This window comes from Pogona vitticeps, chromosome 6 (genome assembly GCF_051106095.1).
Source record: "Pogona vitticeps strain Pit_001003342236 chromosome 6, PviZW2.1, whole genome shotgun sequence".
NCBI classification, from domain to species: domain Eukaryota; kingdom Metazoa; phylum Chordata; class Lepidosauria; order Squamata; family Agamidae; genus Pogona; species Pogona vitticeps.
Window position 1 is genome coordinate 33,699,090 of NC_135788.1, and position 19,767 is coordinate 33,718,856.

At 38.4% G+C, this 19,767-nt stretch overlaps 1 protein-coding gene across 3 annotated transcripts in view; it reads left to right on the top strand.

Annotated features, from left to right (window-relative positions):
• The window catches only part of DNAH11 (dynein axonemal heavy chain 11), a 186,984-nt gene that overhangs the window by 77,417 nt on the left and 89,800 nt on the right, over window positions 1-19,767 (top strand). The window contains exons 42-52 of one of the 3 annotated variants that reach the window (XM_020781900.3): window positions 971-1,098; window positions 1,845-1,993; window positions 3,526-3,676; window positions 5,192-5,323; window positions 6,580-6,753; window positions 9,181-9,385; window positions 10,377-10,542; window positions 10,881-10,983; window positions 12,310-12,549; window positions 15,185-15,346; window positions 18,684-18,877. In XM_020781900.3, coding sequence (XP_020637559.3) covers window positions 971-1,098; window positions 1,845-1,993; window positions 3,526-3,676; window positions 5,192-5,323; window positions 6,580-6,753; window positions 9,181-9,385; window positions 10,377-10,542; window positions 10,881-10,983; window positions 12,310-12,549; window positions 15,185-15,346; window positions 18,684-18,877 — 1,804 coding nt within the window. Of the gene's footprint in view, window positions 1-970; window positions 1,147-1,844; window positions 1,994-3,525; window positions 3,677-5,191; window positions 5,324-6,579; window positions 6,754-9,180; window positions 9,386-10,376; window positions 10,543-10,880; window positions 10,984-12,309; window positions 12,550-15,184; window positions 15,347-18,683; window positions 18,878-19,767 lie in introns of those variants that run through there. The other 2 variants (XM_073003290.2, XM_078377188.1) reach the window with 2 other exon arrangements.

A 19,767-nucleotide genomic window follows, 5' to 3' on the forward strand; every position in this document is an offset into this window, starting at 1 on the left:
TGGCAGGCTCACACTAGAGGAAGTAACCTTATCTAGATAATGCAGCCATACTTTTACACATTCAGATCATTGTTAAAGTACCACGTTGCTCCCACCTATTGTCTGATTTCCAAATTGTCTCTTATGCACACAGTTTCCTCGCTGCCAGATCTTTCTTGATTGTATCTGCTTGGTAATATCATGCATGTTTGCTTTCAGTAAATGGGTGCACAATTCTAACTGGATTCTTTAGAAATCAGATATAGTTTTTTCCCAAGCTAGATCAGATTGCTGGAATGTAAAGAGATGCAATCTTAGGATCCTGTTCTCAAAGTTTACTTATAATAATAATAATAATATAATTTATTGTCATTGTAAGTAGATACACAGTATACCCATACAACGAAATTCACAGACACCCAGAGACCAGACACACGCACACACATAACATTCCCCAAACACTCCCCACCCACTAGAAGTCCCCCACTAAAAATACAAACATCTACACCTCAGGCCAAGTAACACAGTCCAACTAATTATTCACTACTGGTGGTCTTTAAGCTCATTATTAATTGCAATTATAGCTCTAGGATAAAAACTATTTAGAAAACGTGTGGTCCGAATCTTAATTGTTCTATATCTTCTGCCAGACGGTAACAGTTCAAAAAAGTTATAAGCAGGATGGGAAGAGTCTCTCAGGATGCTGTGTGACTTCCTCAGACAGCGGGATGTGAAGATGTCATCCAGGGTTGGTAGCTGGAGCCCGATGATATTCTGGGCAATTTTAATGGTTCTCTGTAGAGCTTTTTTGTCCGCTACAGAGCTACTTACTTCAGTTGGAGCAGGATGTTGTGGAAATGTTGGTGCATGCCTGAAAGGTGTTGTGGTGCACAATGGAGTATAATTTCTTTATATTCCAACTGGGAAATTATGTTCATCATTTTGAAATTCATTTCTTCAGTGCTTAATTTCATGCATTTTCCCCTCCTAGGGCTGTTCTCATCTCTTTTGAGAGAACAAGCTAATATTACTCACAGTTGGCCCAAATGGATTGTCTTAGATGGGGACATCGATCCTATGTGGATTGAATCACTCAACACTGTTATGGATGATAACAAGGTGCATAACAAAAAGAAAAAAAACATTTGACACCTTTTGATGTAACAAGTCAGTCTGTTTTTTATGTTCATATATACTTTTTTGTTTTCTAGAGTTATTTCTCTCTCTCTCTCTCTCTCTGATTAGTGGAATGTATATCTAGCCTAGTATCTATTGTCCACATACTAGCTTCAGAATGAAATTGAGTATGTATGATGTAACTTTTCCAATAGTTGCTAATGTAGGCTTTAATAGGGTATGGCAACTTTTATTATATAGTATTTAAGCTACATGTCAGTGAAAGATTGTCCAAATAAAGTATCTCAGTTGTGTTCACCCAAATTAGTCAAAAGGTTTTGTACCTTTCTGAAAGTTGAAGTAAGCAGGGGTAAATGAATTAATTGCCAGCAATTTTTAACTTATTATACATGTTAATTTATTATAGCAATGGCAGTAAGTTTGAAAATGTGGACAATTACAGACATGGGTACATAGAAAATATCAACTGCACACCCATATGTGTTAAATGTGAAGATATCTTCTAAAGCAATAGTTCCCAACATTGGGTCCCCAGATGTTCTTGGACTAAATCTCATAAAAGCCTTCACCACTACCTGTGCTGGCCAAAACTTCAGGGAGTTGTATTCAAAGAATAACTGGAGACCCAAGGTTAGGAAGCACTGTAGGCAGCAGTTTTCTGAATCATTATCGGAATATTTTAACTATATTTTGTCAGAATAATATGATTCTGTACTATTGATGCTTAGGTGCTGACTCTCGCCAGCAATGAACGGGTTTCTTTGACTCCATCAATGAGACTGGTTTTTGAGATACACCATTTAAAAACAGCCACTCCTGCTACAGTCTCTAGAGCAGGTATTTTGTATGTAAACCAACAGGACCTCGGCTGGAATCCGTAAGTACTTTCTCTTTTAAAAACCATAATAGGAAATAAAGTAGCAACTTTCTTCCATAAACTTTAACTTTCTTCCATAAACTTTAACTTTAATAAGTCTGCCTATTATTAATGTAGAAAATAATTGGAATGTTCAGTATTCAAGCTTGACTGTCATTGTAAGCATAGACGTATTATCTATTAACCTAGGCCCAGCCACTCCACCTTATGAGTGCTTTTGGATGGCATGATGCAGCCTTGCAGCTGATACTGATCTGCAGTTGCTTTCATCTTGTGCAGCATTGTAATTCCTGTGATGTGAATGATGCTTTATTGAAATGGAAACAAGCCTAGTGTCCATACAGGCTCAAGGAGTTAGCTTCCCTTCTCTTCCTCCAGCACAGCCAAGAAATGGCAAAATCTTTCACTTCATATTAACTCACCATTTGAGTCATAAAAATAGATAATTTTGTTGAGATAATAGCAAAATAACCCTAACCCTAACCCTGGTTATCAGTGGGAGGGGGACTTTTAAGAACCAAAGGAATTCTTCATCCCCGTTAACCTATTGGTAGAGTTCTTCTTCCCCCATCTTTGGCTTGCCCCTCCCTCCTTCTTGTTTGTTTGTTTGTTCGCTTCTCTTCTTTTGTTTGTTAATCTTTGTCTCCTTTCCTGACCTTTGAACATGCAGGAAGAATGGAATGGTCTCTCCCTTATACAGAGACTCATTTTTTCCTATTTTTCTGCTGGCTGTAACTATAGACAGCAACTGTAAGTAAAGATAGCCCTAGAATGCTTCCAGAGTTATTTTTAACCTATAGAGTGCTAGTCACTGTGCACAGGGGTTGGCTACTGAGACTTAAGCTGTTATCTCATGCTTTCTCTGTGCAGAAGTTTTTATACCCGATTCTCTGTTAACTATAAAATCCTCCAATAAATTTTACAGTGGCCAGTATCCTGTTCAATATTTACATATGCAGAGCTTCAACTCTGTATATGGCAATCCATTGAAGTCATATGATCAGGCACAGAGTTGTGCATGATTAGCACCTTGTCAGATTGCCATGACAACTTCTACATGTAAATATTGGTCAGGACACTGACAGGCATGTTGAAACAAACTGACTTTCTAAACCATGGTGTGAAGTTGACTTGTTTCAAACAATCTATAATTAATGTTAACCCAACTATAAGATTTTAGCAGCATCAGCATGCAACATTTACTTTAAAAAGCAATCTGCATTTCCCACCCCCACTGTCATCATAGAGGGTCTAGGAAGAGACTAAGTCAATTTTTGTGAAGATAAATTATGTTTTTTGTGATGTCCAAAACTAGTCTAGTTAGTCATATTTAGACTCCTGTGTGCTGTTGTTGTTTGCCCAAGCAAATCCAATTTGATAATTGTTTCCAACTAGCTTTCACTCATCTTTGTTCAACATGGATTGCCTGTTATAGTTGACCTCTGGTTTGACTGATAATAAAAGATGACCTTAATTATATATGTTTCTAGTCTATTCTGAAACCACTGGGTTTTTCCCCTTTTCTTTTTTAGATATGTTGCAAGCTGGATAGAACAGAGGAGTAACCAAGCTGAAAAAGCAAATCTGACTATTCTTTTTGAGAAATACGTTCCTCTGTGCTTGGACCAGCTGAGGACAAACTTTAAAATGATCACTCCCATCCCTGAGAACAGCATGGTGCAAGTATGACTTTAACTGTGCAGATGGCATTATTTTTTTGCTTATTTCATTTATAACATTTCTGCAATCTCTCGTATGCCAAGTGAGATACACAAAGCAATATTTTGTTACAAATAGTATCTACCTGTCTGCATGGTATTGCAAACTAAATAAGAATTTTGCTATTTAACTGAAATTATATAAACATGTTGTTAAGATCTAATCTATTCTAATGACAAAGGAAAGCTTGCACCAGAAAAACAGTAGTAGTAGTAGTAGTGGGGTGTTGATATGTTCAGCCACAGAAAGTTGTATGGGAAACAGATTATTCTAGTAATCCATCTTGTAAAGCTGCACCCATATGCTGTTGTACTTTTATTTCATGATGTCCAGAAAAACTCTTAGGATGGTGTATACTAGTATAAGAATCAGGCTGATTAATATAATTGGAGAGATGTGGCTATTCAGAGCTTTGCATGAAAAAGTTCCCAGGTAAGGCATGAAAAACATTCTGTGTAAAATTCTAGTTCTAATTCTAGTAATCAAACTGATGTGGAACACCAATGAAGATGTGGGAAAATGTTTTTCTATTGAGACTTCATTCCCTTAGTGTTGATCTGTGGAAGTCTATGCTGCTACACTTTTGGTGACAGAGCCAAAACTGGATGGAGCCATACCTTTTCTCTCTCTCTCTCTCTCACACACACACACACACACACACACACACTACTCTCTTCTATCTCTTTCTATGGGACTTTCCCCACCACCACCTTTCCCCTCTTTCTTTGCACTCAGTTGGTTCTGTGAAAGGGGCAAGTAATTCTTGTAATAAAGCTCTAAACTGATTGTTTGTAGAAGGCTTTATAAAATTAAGTTAGGTACTGGAACTGGCAAATTATATTTTGCTGCTTGAGGTGACACAAAAATGGTGTTAAAAAAACACAAAAACCAAAACAACATAAATATTGTGGAATGATTTATTGTGGAAAACATTTATTTCACTGAGAGCTTTCATGAATTGCAATCAACTTATCAGACGGAAATTCACAAAATCTCACACAGAAGTAGAAATTGTAGCTGACAAGAAGCAATAATACTTTTCTTTTTCTTTTCTTTTGCTTTTTGTATACATTCTGAAAAAGAAAGAGGCAATGGTTCTTTTCTTTTTCTTTCTCTGTTATGTACATGGTGAAAAAGACTAGTACAGCTATCTCTTTGAAAATTCAGATGGGTTAGACCACTGAGGCAGAACATTTCACAAGTACCTCACCTCTTTCCTAGCAATAAAGATAGAAAAATAGCAACAGTGTGATGTCCTTTCATTTACAGCTAAAGTTTGATGCCTGAGCCAGTTGTTTCACTGTGGGCGATGGAAAGGCCCTGACCAAGTACTACATGACCTATGACAAAACTGAGTTAGATGCAGTAGTGATTTATCCTGTGCAGAAAAGGGAAATAACTCCCTTTTTTTCCTGTGATCAGCAGAACAATCCACATATATTTCATCTTTGTTTTAAATGTTTTTCCCTTTCTCTGTAGACTCTGTGTTCTCTCCTCGACTGCTTACTCATCCCTGAAAACGTGCCTCCTGACGGTTCGAGAGAACTGTATGAGATATATTTTGCCTTTGCCTGTGTGTGGTCATTTGGGGGAGCCCTTTTCCAGGACCAGGTAGGCAGAAGGGAGTGATCTCTGGGTCCATTCAGAAGTTGTGATAGTGTATATGCCATGGTCTGTGCAGCAAAACAGTGGTAAAAAGAATCCTTTAAGTAGGTTCTGTGACAAGTACAGGGATAAAATGTTGTCTCCCAGACAATGAATTGTTACATAATAGAGAGCAGGATGTAATATTGGTAATACCCACATGGCTAAAGGTTTTTGAATTGCTGAAAGACAGATTAAATTCAGATATCTTACCTTATCTTGGCCAAAAGATAAAGAATAGAGAAGAAAGTTTCAGAGGCTCAGGCTTGTAAGTGGTATGAAGTTCATTTTAGGAGCTGAATTGATGGCAAATACACACCAAAAAGTTGGAGTTAAATTGTAGCATCCGAGAAGCAATTGGTTGGAATCACTGGCTTTCAGTCAGCATTCTATCCAGGTGTCTTGCTCTAAAGCAGTGGGTTCTCAACCTTGGATCCTCAGATGTTCTTGGTCTAAACTCCTATAAATCCTGGCCAGCCCAGCTAGTGGTGAAGACGTCTGGAAGTTCTAGGCCAAGAACATCCGAGGAGCCAAGATTGAGAATCACTAAAACTGTGATGGGTTTTTTGTTTGTTTGTATGTATGTTTTGCCACTGTTGTTCTGCTAAAAATCATCATGGGGAGGTGCAAACATTTCCTACAACCTCTGGAACATGCCCATCCTTGAGTTAGGAAAACGTGGAAACAAAGGCACAATTTTATTTGTGTTTACATAGGTTAAAGCTATATGTTGCTGCTGAAATACACTCCTTTCACATAAATCAGTTTGTAATAAATGTGAAATATTTATGCAAGCATTATAAAATAAGTAACATTGCTGTCTTATGCAGTCCTTTAAAAAAATCTGGAGAATATTTAGGAAATGGTATGTAAATGGAAGGTAAGAAAAGCAATCTGCAAACATTTATTAACTTTAATGTAGAATTTTCATTACCTGGTTTGCGTTTTTAAAGGAAAGAAATAGCTAAAGTTCTTTCTCCCCAGTGGCAACATTTATCTGCATTGGGACTGGGGAAATAATCTTAATTTTGTGCAGTTTAAATAACTCTGCAAGCCTATAAGTAGCTCTCTATCTTGTTACATAGGTTGCCATATCATAGGGCATATGTGGAGGTGTGTTTTTTTTTAAAAGAAGAAATCTCTGTGTCGTCTAGTAAAGAGATACTATACAATATATAGGCACAAACAACAACAAAACTGGAAACTCATTTAATATTTTGTAGCTTTCCAATTATCAAGCTGAATTTAGCCGCTGGTGGATGAAAGAGATGAAATCAGTGAAGTTTCCATCCCACGGTACAATTTTTGATTATTATCTTGACCCGAAAACAAAGAAATTCCTTCCCTGGAGTGATAAAATTACCACCTTTCACATGGATCCAGATACAGCCTTGCAGGTACACATTTTTGGTGTAATTGGAGATAGCTGTGCATGTTTTCATTCTTTTACCCTATTTCCCCAAAAATAAGACAGGGTCTTATATTTATTTTTCCTCCAAAAAACGCATTAGGGCTTATTTTCAGGGGATGTTTTATTTTTTCATGTATAACAATCTACATTTATTCAAATACAGTCATGTCATCTTCTGGTTGCTGCACAATGTTGGAGGGCGGGGTTTCATTTAACTAGGGCTTATTTTTGGGGTGGGGCTTATATTACAAGCATCCTGAAAAATCCTACTAGGGCTTATTTTCAGGTTAGGTCTTATTTTGGGGGAAACAGTGTATGAAGATATATCTTTTAATTTCTATGTTTGCATGCAGTGTTATATTAAAGTGTGCTGCTTTATCTGATAGTAAGAGAAGAGAATAAATGAGGACTAACAAAATGACCATGCTGGGAGTTATTTCACAACACTTGAGCTAGTGAACTATTTTTACCTAGATTATGTTTTATAAAGAAGGAATTTAAACTGCCATTCACACTTGGGGGAAGTATGAAGCATCTCAGAATAGTCATATTGAGCTGAAGTGCCGCCTCTCCAGCTTTGCAGGTTGTAGATTTGTGGTAGATTTGGGCAACGGTGAATTTGCAAATGTTATTCAGGCACTTTGTATGTAAATACCACTGCCAGGAATGCAAAGAAATATTTTATGAAAACTACCAGGTTCAAGTCAGAGAAGTTCTCAGAGAGATCTGGAGCTTTTTTACATAGATTACATTGCATGTTGCTTGCATGCACCTGTCATGATAAACTGCGATACGTGATTGTGATAATGGACCAAGGAAAGCCTTGGACTCCTACAGTCACAAGGGAAATGTTAAGAAATAAGTTTTCATTTTTAAAAACTAATTTAAAATTATTGTTATTTTTTTTCAACCTGGGTAAACTGTTTCTGGCTTACTGAAAGAAGCCAACTTCAAACCATAGTTTATGAACCTTGATTGCTTATTCCTATAAACTGCCATAATTTAGAGTTAAACCTTGATAAAATGGAAGCTCAGAGTCTGACCTCTTTCTTATGACTGTGCTGGAGAAGAAGTAGGAGACATTTACAAGCCCAAGGCGTATGCAGACTTACTCCTGTAATGATGACTGCCATGATAACTCTTGTTTTTCCATTAGATCTCAGTGCCGCCAACATAAAAGCTCTAAATGTTGGATGACTTTTGGAATGATGGAGAAAGGTTGTATATTGCCCAGATGGGCTGGGAAGGGAACATCACCTTCAGGCCTGCCTGAGAAGTTTCCTTTTATAGCTTGAGCAACCCATCTCTGATCAGCCAACTGAGGGGAAAGTGCTGCTGGGCAAGTTTCTAGGACTCTAGATATGCCAACCAGAGTAAAATGGTAGCCTTGCTGTTCTTGCTTGTTGTCATAGGAAATCCTTATTTGTCATTAGTTGCCAGTGACTGAAATCTTATTGTAGTGGCTGTAGCATAATCTTATACCTGCAGAAATTCACTGGGTATTATAACCAGGTAATCTATCTGTCCGATTGCACAACTCCTTTTACTACTCTTTACAAAAGTGGTTGCTCAGCTTGGCCTAGGAAACTGCTTTCTGGATGCAATTTTTGTCTTGATGCAAATTTTGCAATGGTTTGCTCAACTTCAAGTCATGCAGGTGAAATTACACAACATTCTGGCTACAATATGGTTCTTTAACACATCCTTCCACAATCTGTATCTTTAGGCACTGTATGGGTGAGGAATATTTGTGGCCCTCCAGAAGTCGATGTACTGGGTTTCAACCAGAGTTGAAGGGCTGTAGGTTCCTCAACTCAATTATGTAATGTATGGTTTCGTAAATGACTGATGTTTGAAAGAAGCAAAGTTAAGTCAGCAGTGAAATTCTACTGCCCACAGTTTTGAAAAATGTAATTCTTTCCAGTCTACTGGAAAGCTGCTGAAATATACTGTATGTCTGAGGATATGTGCATTATTTGTAAAGCATGTAAGATAAAGGTCTGCTTTAGACTGGTTTCCCAGTTGGTTTGTGTTTTTTTTTTTTTGTCATATTCCAGTGAAAATATCAACATAATGGAAGTGCTCATGTATTGGTTGATACTTTCCACAGGCTATTGTCATCTTTATGTTTCCAGATGACATAATTGTTCTGTTTCATAACTTTCTGTGTGTTGTCTGTGACTTCTGTGCAATGATTTCTGTGAGCCCTACACATTCTGTGTGATCCATGCACAATACCAGATAAGGCAGTTACTGAGACTTTCACTCTTAATATGCATAAAAATACCTGACCTGGCGTGTGTTCTGTAGAAGTAATAAGCCCTTTTAAATAACATGATTTCAGTGATGTACAGTATTAGCCCATATCATGTTAACATCAAATGCCTTCACTTGTTTTCTTTTGATGGCTTAGTCTGTCCTTGTTCACACCTCTGAGACCACATGCCTCAAATACTTTACGGATTTGCTCTTGGAGAAGGGCAAGCCTGTGATGCTGGTTGGAAATGCTGGAGTGGGGAAAACTGTATTTATTGGACAATGCCTTGCTGGACTTCCTGACAATTTCCTGGTGTCCAAAGTTCCCTTCAACTATTACACTACATCAGCAGCACTGCAGAGTAAGTTCTTTTTCACTGCAAGTTGGGATGGTATTTTCGGAGTCTCTGAAATACAGATATCTTTATTTTTCTATTTCGCTTGATGAAGGATTCCATCCACAGACTTATTTTTCTCCTTCCCTGAAAATCCTCTTTGAGAATGATTGAGAGACAGGAAGTTAAAAAATGCATTAAACTGAGTTAGGTATGGTACATCTTATGCCCTCACAAAGTCTTGTATACATTTAGAAAGCTTATAGAATGTTGTATTATCTCTGATATTATATCCAGCGAGCACAGCTAAAAAGCAGTGCCGCAAGCAATGCAAACTAGTTAATACTATTTTGTGAGAACTATAATTCAAGCCTTAAGATTGTAAAACCTGCCAGTAAGGTCAGTGAACTCACTTGATTTGCCTGTGAACTCTTGATTTGCCTGCTGTTTTAATAAGATTGTTACAGTACAATAAGTACACTATATATTAAAACATCATGTACCCAATTTTAGTATTAGGACAAGAGCTTATGAAACGTTCCTCACTATGGAAACCTCTTCCCTCACTCCAATCACAGATTCTTTCCTGTACTGAAGAAGACCAAATTATATTAATGTTTACCTCACCTTATAATTAGAAATGTTACCAGAGCAGTACGACAATAGAAGAGTTCTGATTAAGTGGGGTTGAGTCTGGCTCGTTCTGCCTCTGCTTCCAGAGGATGTCCACTAACCACTGATATGGTTTACGGGCAGTGCATATTGGTAATTCCTTGTTGGTCAATAAGGTTCACCATACAATGTGAAAAGGACTCTCCCTCCCTTCTCCCTACCCCCTTCCTGTACAGAAGGACAACAGCATGAGATTTTTAAGGCAGCTTCTCTTTTACTTCCAAATCTGAATCTTGATCAGACAAGTTTGTGCCTGTTTTAAATTGTTTGTACAATGGCTAAACTGTAACCTTTGCTAATATTTCCAAATGATGGATAGTAATTAGGAACTATACACCTATCTTAGGTATACTGGAAAAGCCCTTGGAGAAAAAGGCTGGCCGTAACTATGGGCCAGTGGGAAACAAGAAGTTAGTTTACTTTATTGATGATATGAACATGCCAGAAGTGGATGCTTATGGAACAGTTCAGCCTCATACATTAATTCGTCAACATATAGATTATGGACATTGGTAAGTGATTTCTCCCATTTTGTGGCTGTGTAAAATCTCCATTCATTATGACAAAATGTGTATTTAACAGATTAAATATTTAATTTGTTTAATGATTCTAATATAAATATTATGAATGTAAACTTTATTTCAGATGTTCAGTATATATAAAGAACTGTTTATTTGCCCTGTAGCATATCATTTATCATTTTTGCTTGCAGTTTAATTGAATCTGCATGTTAAATCTGTTCCATGGGAGGGACCAGTTATATCTCTAGTTTAGCTTTATGTCATTCTAACCTTCAGTTACAATAATCTCTTTAGTTATAAATAATTTTAAATATATTTTGTCTCCATAGGTATGATAGGCAGACCTTAAATTTAAAAGACATTCATAATTGTCAGTATATTGCATGTATGAATCCAACTGTTGGCAGCTTCTCCATCAACCCCCGACTTCAGGTATATCATATCATAGTAACCCAAGTACCTCCAATTTAAATTATATATAGAATACTTAGATTCTCTAAGCCAGTGGTTCTTAACCTTTGTTACTCCGATGTTTTTGAACTGCAACTCCCAGAAACCCCAGCCAGCACAGTTGGTGGTGAAGGCTTCTGGGAGCTGCAGTCCAAAACTCCTGAGTAACCCAAGGTTAAGAACCAGTGCTCTAAGCAACATTGCAGAAGACTTAGCCGATGTTGGAAAAGTGCCAGTTATATAAAATTCCAAGTAACATTTATAGGGATTTGGACTATTGTATTCCATAAATATTTTATTATGTACACACCACAGTATATGATGGCAGAAATACATACAAACCTTTCTTGGGCTGGATTATGTTTGAGGAAATCTTTCTAAACCCATTTTTTCTACAATATTGCCATCTTGCTCCCTGCCACATGGCATGAAGTAGTGCAAGGACCCAAGTATCAATCTCATGTTGTGATTGTAGCAGTTATCCAAGCAGGACAGTAAGTCCTGCAGAACAATAAAAATTTGGATTATAGATACATTTCCCAAGGTCTCTGTAATCATCTTTTGTCTACTCGAAATCTAGAGAGAAAATGCTATCATGGCTGCATCCCATAGTCTTGCCCTGTAGCATTTTTATGATGGGCACATGGATTTCTCCTGTGTGTAAAATGCAATGATGTTTGTACTCTTAATACATCTAGACAAGAAACTAGAATAACACTAGCCTATAAAAATTGATTGTGCCCCCAATCTATAAATGGAGTCATTGTGAAGATGGGCAACATATGATTTTTGTTCATTTGTTTAATACAAACAGTTTTTGCAAAAATAAATAGCTTGATATGTATCCCAAATGTGTAGTTATGCCTAATGTTAGCTGCACATCTTTATTCACATCCTCATGTATTCACAGATATAGTCACATTTAGTCATTGCTAAACTATAATTTGTTCATCTATGTTGAAAAAAACAGTTTTTGCTCAAGTGGAAGGAAAGACCAGCATTTTTTTCCATTAGCTGTGTTGCCAAATAACTGTGTCTTTGCATTAAAAACCTTGTATTTTGCTTTACAAATATATCATGTGCATAAAATGTATTTTGGGTACAAAATACAGGGATTTGATACAGAAAAAAACACCCTCACAAAATTTCATTAAAAAGTACCAAAACACAAATAGTGCACTGAAATTGATAATTTCATCCCCTGTGTCACTAGAGGAAACTTTCCAAAATGTTTCATTCTTGCCTGGCAGAATGCACTAAGCAAAGTTTTACATCCCTTCTAAATCATGTTTTTTCCTCATGTTTTAGCGACATTTTGCAGTGTTTGCAATGAACTTTCCATCCACTGATGCGCTGACTACCATCTACAGCAAGATCCTTGATTTTCATTTCAAGCGACATAGCTTCAGTTCATCAGTGTTAAAACATGGCCCTGCCATAATCCAAGCAGCAATATGGCTTCACCAGATCATGGTTCAGAACTTTCTTCCTACAGCTATTAAATTCCATTATATTTTCAACCTTCGAGACCTCTCCAATGTCTTCCAGGTCTGTAACATGCATAGATACTACATGCAAGGAAAATAAATATGCCAATGTGTAAGCTAAGAGTTAAGAAAATTGTGTGTAGCATTTCAATTTTGAATTAAACTATGCTTTTTTGCTTCTCAGAATTACAAGCTAAAATTAATTTAAATATATGTCAAAATGCCATAAATTTGCCTTGCACTGAGTTCATCTAGGAATGAAAAACTACACAAAATAGTGGCAGATCTGTTGTGTTTCAGAAGCAAACAACCTTGATTATATATTAAGAGAGTGATCACTATTGAAGAGAGCAATCCCTCCCTCCTTCTTTAGTGCAAGGAGAAGATAAGTAGGACGGAGGATCTCAACAGCATATCCTATCATTTCATCTATACGATAGAAGTGGTAATGGAGCAATCCAGGATCTATGGAATCATTGGGCAAGGTCATTAGCCTCCAACTTGTCCTAGTAACCCTGATGGATATTATGCTTTTTAACTGCTAGTAGCATCAGTACATTCTCTAGACTCACAAAGAGAGTATGGCTTAATAAGAAGTTGACGGCATATACCAAGATTCAAATCTATAGAGCCTGTGTCCCGAGTAAACTCCTGTATTGCAGTGAGCCCTTGACCCTTTGTGCACAGCAGGAGAGGAAGCTGAACACGTTCCATATGCATTGTCTCCGACACATTTTTGGTATCATCTGACAGGACAAAGTTCCAAATAGAGTAGTCCTAGAACAAGCTGGAATTTTTAGAATGTATACATTACTGAAACAACGATGTCTACGTTGGCTTGGGCATGTGAGAATGGCTGATGGTCAGATTCCAAAAGATCTCCTGTACAGAGAATTAGTGCAGGGAGATCGTCCCAGAGGGAGACCACAGCTGCAATACAAGGATATCTGCAAGCGGGATCTGAAGACCTTAGGAATGGACCTCAACAGATGGAAAACCTTGACATCTGAGTATTCAGCCTGGAGTCAGGTGGCACATCATGGCCTCTCCCATTTTGTAGAGACTTTTGTACAGCAGGCTGAGGCAGTCCTGAAACCAGCAAAATGAGGGAGCTGGAAAGGGGACAGATTGCATTTGTCTTCAGTGTGGAAGGGATTGTCACTCTCGAATTGGCCTTCTCAGCCATACTAGATGCTGTTCTAAATCCTCCATACAGAGCATGTTACCATAGTCTCTCAGGACTGAAGGATGCCTAATCTAGCATCAGTGCATAATGGGAAGTACAACATGCTTTGGGCTACTGAGGGAAGACTTTACTGCCTTTTCTAGTGACACCAGAATGGTACTCTTATAGCCCAACTCATTACAGTGTGAAAGCAAGAATGGCAACTGCATCTAGATTGCTGAGAGATAGAGATTGTTTATTACATTTATTCATAAAGGATCATTACAAAACTTTGCTTTCTGGATGTGTAAGAGGTGGAAAGTAAAATAAGCTGATGACTGTGTTAAACTAAGAGTTCCATATAAGTAGACATAGTAAGGCCAAGATCATCTGTACTGTGCTATTGCCAATTACCATGTACACATCTGAAAGCTGGACATTGAAGAAAGCTGACAGGAAAAAGATTGATTTATTCAAAACTTTGTGTTAAAAGACAGCTTTGTGGATATCATGGAAAGACAAATAAGTGGGTTCTAGATCAAATCAAACCTCAAGTGAGGTTATTGTACTTTGGGCATATCATGAGAAGGAAAAATGGAAGGGGATAGGAAAAATGGAAGACTTAACATGAGGTGGATTGATTCAGTACAACAATCCATGACCTTTAGTTTGCAAGACTTGAGCAGGGCTGTCAATGCTAACAACTTTTAGGGCCTTTAATTCATGAGGTCACCATAAGTTAGAAGCAACTTGACAGCACATAACATTACATATACAAGCTCTCAAGGTGCACAACCTTTTTAATTAGAAACAAGTACAATTCATTTCAAAAGTGTGCTTTGTTTTTCATTATGGGGAAAAATAATAGCAGAACTTAATTCTGCTGTTATTAGGAGAATCTAGATTCACTGAGTTTTGTCCTTGGAACGTATTTGGCAGTGTCCAGTCTCTATGGTACTATGGCAGGTACTACAAAAAACCATAAGCAAAATGACTGTCTTTCACCACCAAATAACCTTTCATAATGTGTCTGGGACTAAGAGAGCAATGGTTACAAGTCAGAGCAGAAGCAGACATTATAGATAGGTCATAATTAGAGGTTAAAGCTTGTTAATGGTGGGTAAGAGTGATTGAGACAATTTTGTGTGTTTGTGAAGCCAGGCTTCAAAGGAATCCTGTGCTTGTATTCTGAAGACCAATCTTCTAAGAAAGTGAGCCAATTTGCATACTCCTAGAGTTTAAGCTACTTTTGCTACAATACTCAGATACTTTCATTAGTTGGGTGAGGAAGACTTCCACTTCCTCCTCCCCATAGCAAGCTTCTGTAGCTCCTTGGAAATGTAGCAGATGATTGCAGGACACAGCTTGAATAGAGTGAGTTGTGCTGTGTGTGAATGTGTTTGAAGATCCATAAAAAACAAGTGGATGACTCTTCCGTGAGCCTATTTCTTTCACTTTAAGAGAGATCCACCACTCTGTGTCTTGTTGAATTTTAACAATTGAAAAAAACCACATTCTATTTAATTCATAGGGAATACTGTTTGCTAAACCAGAGTGTCTAAAAGATCCAGATGATCTTGTACGTCTGTGGCTTCATGAGTCTTCACGTGTTTACGGAGATAAATTGGTGGCAGCCAATGATTATAACATGTTTCATAAAAAGCTGATCGACACTGCACATAAATGTTTTGAGGTAAAGTTGCACACTGGCTTTATTCAGTTATCAGCACATCACCAAAAATGTGAAAACTGTTTAGCAGGACAACACATGCACACAAACACACACCTGCTGTGGCTTAACAATCGACTTTCCTTTCTGAAACAGAAACCATGTAAAGGGACACAAGAAAAAAATACATCCCGTTAATGGGGAGCATAGAAGAAAATGCACAACAGAGAGTGATTGAGACAGCTCAGATTCATACTTTAATAAGAAAACCCTCTAGTACTTCAAAAAGTTTTTAAATGTACAGCATTATTTATTTAGTTAACTATAAATAGTGTTGCAGTCTTTGCTAGATCCACAGCCCATCTTATTGTCCATATTAGCACATGCTTCCCTTTGTAGAAATAAAATATAAAGATATTTGTAAATAAAACTAGCTTTCCTTTTTCTTTAAAGCTGCAACAAGCCAGAGAAGCCTTAGAATATTAAATTAAATGGCAGGTAGCAAGTCAGAAAGGACATTAAACTGACTAGTGATATAGTGGTTTACATGATCTCATGTAAAAAAGAAAATGCATTGTCCTATAAGTACTAACTCTTTATCCCCTGAGCAACTCTACCATGCAAATCCCTCTGGCTAGTTTTAATTTTCCCCCATATGCTAGTCATAAAAAGTGAGCATGATTGGGGAACAGCATCCCTGTGGTCCAAAGGATGCTGGTTTCAGGAGATGGGTAAAACAGATCTTCCACCTCTCCACAGAATTTTTGTCTCCTGCAAGAGCTTCCCTACCCTGTATTCCTGTTATTGCAGCAAAGATTTTATTTGTCCTTTTAAACAATTTTATCCTCTTTTTCAGACAAAAAGAGTAACCTGTTCACAATCTACAAATTAAAAAGACCATACAGAAGGAAAATGGAAAGGGATGGGGAGCCAGAAAATGAGGGTGGGGAGAGAACAGTCTTCTTCTGCTGCAGCCTGCTGAAATGGCTGTGGATAATGACAAGGGTAGCAACAACATACAATAATAACTACATGGCATCAAGTCAGTTCAGACTTATGGTGACCCTTTTTAGGGGTTTCCACTCCTGAGTATTCTTAGAAGTTCCAGGGGCATCCTGGGACTGTGTAACATCCCTGTGGCCACAGCGGCTGTCTCTATTCTCTACTCATAGGAAGCACGGGGGGGGGGGGGTTGAAACCCCCAACCTCTGCAGCCAGATACCTAAAACCACTGGGCTATCCAGCCAGCAGTAACAACATATTTGTGTATTTTTATTTAAAATATTTTTCCTGCCTTTCTCTCTGAAAAGGACTTGAGGTGGCTTACAACATTGAAAGATAATATTTAAAGTTTAAAATGAGTAGACAACGGTGGTTAACACCATTAAAAGACAATATTTGAAGCTATAGGATTTGACAATGCATTCGCCAAGAAATTCTCTCATTCTACTCCAAGGGCAGAACACACTCATTAGAGCTAAAAGCATGATTGTCTCAGAGAGAAACCTTTCATTGTTTAAGAAATCAGACTTCAATGGGATCCTGTTTGTTTTAAGTCCTAAAGATCAACCACAAAACCATAGAAGCTAATTTACAAATTCAACAAAGTGAGGAAGCTACTGCTGTGATATTTGCACACAATCCTCTTAAGGATTTCTTTCATCTAATTAAGGTCCATCTGCAAGTCCATTCTATTCTAAGAACCTGCCTGTTTGGATCTCTCTTTTTTGAATTGTCTTTAAAGATGCATTTGTTCCACTGAAACTAATAATCCTAGATTTAGCCCACAGTGCACACTGATCTTGAACTAGACATGGGGGCAAATATAAAAACAATCATGGTATTCAACTAATATTGCTGAGTCATCAGATATTTGTTGCTTTCCATTCTTAAGGTCCGGAGACCCTAACAAATACAAAGCAATGAATATAACCCTTTTATATTTGTCCCTTTGTCTGTCCTCTTACTTATGCCCCCACAGATCAGCTGTTCCTTGAGAATTTAGGCAAAGATGGGTTTTCCCTTCAGGCAGCTTGCTAAAGTCTGCCTGAAAGGAGTCTCACCCCAGTATTTACAAAGATAGGGGGAGTATCACTTCACTCAGGCTTCCCCTATCTTTCTATGCCCCTGCAACATCATGTCAGAGTTCAGTAGGAGAGGCACTAGAACCCAGTCCAGGGTAAGACTACAAGAACAAGGTAGAGCCAACCCCACAGCCCAAACAGAGACCAGCCAGCTGGGATTTTGAGTACAAACAGTAGCCAGATAGAAGAATGATACAGATCATGGTCAGATAATCCAGGGGTCAAAGCCAAGAAAAACCATATCAAGGCAGCAGGGACTAGGGATGCAAGAGAGCTGAGGCAGGTAAAGCATCACTAGGCAAGGCAAGAGTATTAACACAACCAGAAACCTTCATTATTGAAACAAAGACCTACAGGGAAGGGCTGTTCTTATATTACCCATTCCTTAGCTTCCCCAGGTGGCATTCCTAAGGAGCTGGGCAACAGCTGCATGGAAAGGGCCCAGTCCTGCAATCCTTAGAGCAGTTCTCCCCAGAGAGATGGGGCTGATCCTGCCTGCACTTAGGTTGCCAGGTTCCAGCAAGGCCCCAGTCCTGACACATAGACAGGGGAAGCCTGACTGAAGGAATTCCTCCCACTAGCTTTGCAAAGACAGCAGGGAGGGTGATTGCTTTGGTCAGGCTTCCCCAGCATAGACCTAGACTGGGGAAACCTGACCAAAGTGATCATCCACCCTGTGGTCTCCACCGGGTTGGTCTTTCTATGCCCACATCAGGCCACTGGGGGGAAATTCGTGGTTGGATTTGTGTTGGCGCTTCGTCCCCATCTCTATCTTGGACATTTCTTTAGTGATTACCAAACATAAGGTAAAGGTAAAGGTTCCCCTTGACAATTTTTGTCCAGTCGTGTTCGACTCTAGGGGGCGGTGCTCATCCCCGTTTCCAAGCCATAGAGCCAGCGTTTGTCCGAAGACAATCTTCCGTGATCACATGGCCAGTGCGACTTAGACACGGAACGCTGTTACCTTCCCACCGAGGTGGTCCCTATTTATCTACTCACATTTGCATGCTTTCGAACCGCTAGGTTGGCGGGAGCTGGCACAAGCGATGGGAGCTCACTCCGTCGCATGGATTTGATCTTACGACTGCTTGGTCTCCTGACCCTGCAGCACAGGCTTCTGCGGTTTAGCCCATAGCGCCACCACGTCCCCTTTACCAAACATAACCAGGGTTTTAAAAACAACTGGCATTCTCTGTAGATTTAATGTGAGATAAGCTGGAGGGCATGTATGCTTTTCTTAAGTTTCTCCTTTTGATTCTATGTCGCCAACTCACTAGGATGTGGAGGATCACTTCATTCTCCAGCAGCCACTTATTTACTGTCATTTTGCAAATGGTGTGGCAGAACCTAACTACATGCCTGTCAAGGACTGGGGAGTACTCAGGAAGATACTCTCCGAGGCTTTAGAAAACTACAATGAACTGAATGCATCCATGAACTTAGTTTTATTTGAAGATGCAATACAACATATGTAAGTAAATGTTTGTTTGTGGTCCAGGTCAGAGATGGATGTAATATTTCACATCTTCAGATACTTTGACTCGGGATCATCTGATTTCTTTCTTTTTTTATTTTTATTTTTATTTATTTAAATTTTTTTTGTATAGACTAGGGAAAAACCTCTAGAATAGTGCTGTTCTGTCATGGAGGATTGTTAGTATACCATGTTGTTAACCTCATGGGACTGAAAATACCTGGTTCAAATCATTCCCTGGAGCATGAATACACTGAATAGTTTTAGGCAACCTACAGTCTCAGTGTTTTGGATAGTCTTGTGTTGAATCATAACTAAAATATTAAAATGTTTGGTTCTTAATGGCTGAATTCAGTTGTTCATTCCAGATAGAAATTACATAATTTTTGAGTTAATGAGCACCTGTTGATTCAGTGGGTCTATGGTAGTTGGGGCTAGCAGTTGGATTTAGTCAGCATTTTCATACTGTGCTCAAGCTAATGAACAATGCATTGCAAGCACTTCTGCTCACTGTTTTAGCCTAGATTAGCATGATCCAGTGAGTCAGAGGTGGGCAGCCATGACGTTTCAGATCTAAGTCCCTATGACCCTTCATTATGCTGGCTATGGCTGATAGGAGTTGTAGTTCAACAACATCTGGAGAGCCACAGTTACCCAGCCCTACAGTATGTTCTGATGCTGCAGATTAAAACCTCTCATAACCATAATTGGAGAAAGTAATATTACTTTTGTGAGTAGTTTTCTGCTTTGAGTTCCTCTGACTCTACTGTTTCTACTTTTTTATTCATATGATTTTATACTTCAAGATGGCAGGAATAGTGAAACATTTCATGTGTAACTTAAGTTTTGAATTAACAAGACAACATACAACACAGGACTGTCTGGTG